This window comes from Corvus brachyrhynchos, unplaced genomic scaffold (assembly GCF_000691975.1).
Source record: "Corvus brachyrhynchos isolate BGI_N302 unplaced genomic scaffold, ASM69197v1 scaffold340, whole genome shotgun sequence".
In the NCBI taxonomy this organism is placed as follows: domain Eukaryota; kingdom Metazoa; phylum Chordata; class Aves; order Passeriformes; family Corvidae; genus Corvus; species Corvus brachyrhynchos.
In genome coordinates, this window is record NW_008235987.1 from 1020577 (window position 1) to 1024652 (window position 4076).

General features: G+C 67.1%; 1 protein-coding gene across 1 annotated transcript in view; it reads right to left on the reverse strand.

Annotated features, from left to right (window-relative positions):
- AATK (apoptosis associated tyrosine kinase) overlaps positions 1-4076 on the reverse strand; it is a 6168-nt gene that overhangs the window by 1143 nt on the left and 949 nt on the right. Inside the window, exons 3-8 of the mRNA XM_017730715.1 lie at positions 3342-3473; positions 2327-2470; positions 1430-1509; positions 1197-1315; positions 605-692; positions 367-500 (exon numbers count right to left, since the gene is read on the reverse strand). Coding sequence (XP_017586204.1) covers positions 367-500; positions 605-692; positions 1197-1315; positions 1430-1509; positions 2327-2470; positions 3342-3473 — 697 coding nt within the window. The remainder of the gene's footprint in view (positions 1-366; positions 501-604; positions 693-1196; positions 1316-1429; positions 1510-2326; positions 2471-3341; positions 3474-4076) is intronic.

Consider the following 4076-nt stretch of genomic DNA (forward strand, 5'->3'; position numbering starts at 1 on the left):
ATGCAGCCGGGGAACGGGCGAGACCCCCGCTGCAGCAGGGACCACCGAGGCCGGGCTGCCCTAAGGGAGTCCCTCTCCAGCACAGCTGGGGGCTCCATGTCCCTGTCCCACAACTGGGGCACCCTCGTGGGGACTCACCTGCAGAGCCAAGCTCGGGTGGGGACACTCCGGTGGCCCCCGATGGCAGCGCACCCCCTCCTCAACAAAATCACTGATGCTGGAGTCTCCGTCTGCAACTCACTCAGCACCAGGATATTGTTGGGCAGGAGGAGCAGTGGTGGGGCAGGAACATCGACACCTTGGGAACCCTCCCATCCAGACCCCGCACTCCTCCCCAGCTCTCCCCGGAGCGCCGGGCCGGCCTACCTGTGGATGTAGTTGTTCCTGTGCAGATGCAGGACACCGCAGGCCACCTCGCACGCCATCCTCTGCAGGGTCAGCAGGTCCGGGGTCATGGCCTCGGCCCCCCGGCAGCTCCGCAGGTACCCCTTCAGGTCACCCTGCGGGCAGTGCCACTGTCACCCTCTGCGGCACTGGGCTGCGGGGGCTCGGCCGTGCCCAGCACCCCCGGGGGCACTGGGGGAACGGGGGCACAGGGACTCACCAGCGGGCAGAACTCCATCACCAGCAGGTACGGGGTGACCTCGGCGCACTGGGCCAGGCACTGCAGCAGGTTGGTGTGCTGGAGGGCTCTGTGTGGGGCACAGCAACGGGGGCGTGTGGGCACCATCGCCCTGCCTGTGCTGGGACTGGGGTGGGAGGGTTGGTGGCAGCACCCTGGGAACCATCGCCCTTCCTGTGCCAGGGGCATGGCACCAGTCCCCCAGGAACCATCGTTCTGCCTGCACCGGGGCTGACACAGGGGCCGCCGGGAGCGGGTACCAGCACGTCCCAGCGCCCGGGATGTGTCACAAAGGGACATTTGTTCAGCTGTGCTGGGGCAGGAGCAGCCCCATGCCTCACCCTTGGCCCAGCTCTGCCCATGACCTCACTGCTGCCCCATGCCACAGTCAGCGGCTCCACACGGCCCCGGTCCTGCCACGATGTAGGGACAGAGCTGTGCTGCCCCAGAGCTCAGGTGGCACCTCCAAGGGGCAGCCACAGCTCTGCTCAGCAGCTGAAGGTGGCACGGAGTGGATGTGCCCCCATCCCACAGCATCCCCTCTCCCAGCACTGTGGAGTGACCCCAGAGGTACCTGTAGGGCTGCGCTTCCTCCAGGAACTGCATCTGGTCCTGCACGCTGGCACTCGCCTTCAGCTCCTTCACCACCACCTGGGTGCTGCTGATGCCCGAGTTCACCTCCCCCAGGAACACCTGGGACGAGGGACAGGCTCGTCCCTCTATCCACACCCCGAGCCCCCCTGGCACAGCCGGGGCCCCGCGTCCCACCGGGGTGGGGTGTCCGGGGGTCCCTGGCTCTGGGCTCACCTTGCCGAACCAGCCATGCCCGATCTCCTTCAGGTAGAGCAGGCTCTGCCGCCCCAGGTCCGCCGACTTGAGGAGCTGCACTGTAACAGAGCCCATCCAGCTGCCCGCATGTCCCCCTGCCCCCCGCCACACATCCCCCTGCCCACCTGCCTATGTTCCCCACCAGTCCCAGCCGAGCCCAGCTGTCCTCACCGTGCCACCTGGTGCCAGGCCCTCTGCCGCCCCAGGATGCTCCAGAGCATCCATCCCCAGGAATCCTGCATCCCAGGCATCCTCTTCTCCATGCATCCTCCCACGAGCAGGGGACGTGGGGTATCAGTGTCCCCAAATGGGATGGCAGCAGAGCTGGCTCCCTGCCCCTTCTCCTCCGCAGGATGTGCAGAGCCGAGCCCGGCACAGTGCTGGCATTTAGCCCCTTCCCAGCCCCCCCCGGCACAGTCCAGCCCCTCTGGAGCCTGTGCCAAGGGCAGGCAGCAATGGGGCCATTGTTGGTCCTCTCTGCCCTCCCCACTGTGGTCATTCTTTGGGCAGGGAGTGACAAGGGGACGGAGGGGGCACAACCAGGCACCCCCCACATTCCTCTCCCACTCACAGGCTTGTTTACACGGGACCGGGACTGGTGGATGTCACCGCTGAGGGTGCCCGTGTCCTGTCCCACCCCGGCGCTGCTCCCCTAGGCTGGGACACACACGTGCCTGGGGACAGGGACAAGGGACCCTTGCACAGGGGAACCCTGCAGCACTTCCCAGGGATCTCGGCTGCCTGTCCTTTGCCAGGGCTCTGCTGGAGCTGTCCCTCCACAGCAGGGGAGACCCAGCATCCCCACCTCACCCCGTGCCCCGTGATGAGAGACCCCCAATGGCGGCACACAGGGGCCCTGCCCCCACCCTGGCTTACCTGAGCGCCCCGGCTGCTTGGCCATGGGCAGGGACACCTTGGTGAGGGGCAGGACATAGACCTCGGGGCCATGCTGGGGGGCCGGCGAGCCCTGGGCCGACAGCTCTGTCACGTAGTCGTCCCCCTCAGCGTTCTCAAACTCCTGGTTCAGGGGTGCAGGGGGTGACACACCGAGCGGAGACAACTGACCCCATGGGTTCCCCGCTGCTGGCAGTGCCCCGCACACCCCTCTGCCCCGATGGGCTCATGGGGGCCCCGAAATCCCACCCGCCCTACAAAGCACCCTGCCCCCCCCCAGTGATCCTGAACCCCACAGATCCCTGCTCTGAGGAGCTGGCATCCAGGATACAACCCCCAGTGTGCTGAGCCCCGCAGCCCCCGGCAGGCAGTGAGGGGCTGAACCCCTCCCTCCAAGCACTGCTGTCCTGAGCCGGGACATCCTGCCCCGGGAACCTCCGGACACCTCCATCCCTTGACAGGTCCCTGGGAAGAACCCCCTGCCCTGGCCTGGAGAACCCACCCCCAGCCCCTCAGCTCACCTTGAAGCACAACACCCGGCGTGTCCCCCCCAGCCTGACCCCCTCCCGCCGCGGGCGCCACAAGCCTCCACAAAAATCTCAGCAATTAGGGAAAAAGCGTTTTCTCGGCACATTCTGTGCCTGTGAGGTCAGGGTGCCTCCCACCCTCGGGGGCGTGCGGGTGGGACCGGGCCCTTAACCATGGCGTGGCCTGGCCCGGCACGGAGCCGCGAGCACGGATGGGTCAGGATACGACCCCCAGTGATCCTGAACCCCACAGATCCCTGCTCTGAGGAGCTGGCATCCAGGATACAACCCCCAGTGTGCTGAGCCCCGCAGCCCCCGGCAGGCAGTGAGGGGCTGAACCCCTCCCTCCAAGCACTGCTGTCCTGAGCCGGGACATCCTGCCCCGGGAACCTCCGGACACCTCCATCCCTTGACAGGTCCCTGGGAAGAACCCCCTGCCCTGGCCTGGAGAACCCACCCCTCAGCTCACCTGAAGCCAATGTCCCCCTTCTTGCAGCACAGACAGGCCAACATGAGGAAGATGAAGGTGAAGAGCCCCGAGAAGGAAACGGCCACAACGGCCAGCGAGGAGGACCAGGAGAGCTCGCTAAGGGGGGTGCCGTCTGTGGGGACACGAGGTGGTCAGGGCAGGGGGCTGGGGGCACCAGGGAGGGGTCAGGCTGTGCTGGGGGTCCTGCCTCGGTGGGGGTCCTGGGATGTGGGGGCACACCAGGGCTCACAGAGGCTTTGGCAGGGAGCACTCGGTGCGGGCGGGGGTCCCAGTGTCTGTGTGCCCCCCTCAGTGAGGAGCCCAGGAGGGACCCCCCAGAGCCCAGGCAGGACCTGCATGGGGGGTGCATGGTCCCCATGGATGCAGGGGGGCAATGACACCCCGTGGAGAGGGGCTGTACCAGCTCAAGGGTCCCAGGCACCCCCACCCAGCTGAGCTCCAGCCCTTGGGTTTGCCCCCCAGTGGGTTTGGCCACGGCGTGGTGGCATCCCAAGGCTGGTGGGACACTGCACCTGTGGGAGCTGGAAAGACAAGAATTTGGTCCCATGAGCCCCACACTGGGCCACTGGGCATGGGGAAGGGACATGGCTGCTCTGGCTGGGCACCGCATCCTCTGGGCACCAGCACACCCCAAATCCCAGCACCTGCCACCCCACTCCAGCTGTGCGGTGTCCCGTGGGGCGGCCGGGCACACGGAGGCACTGGGGGCACTACA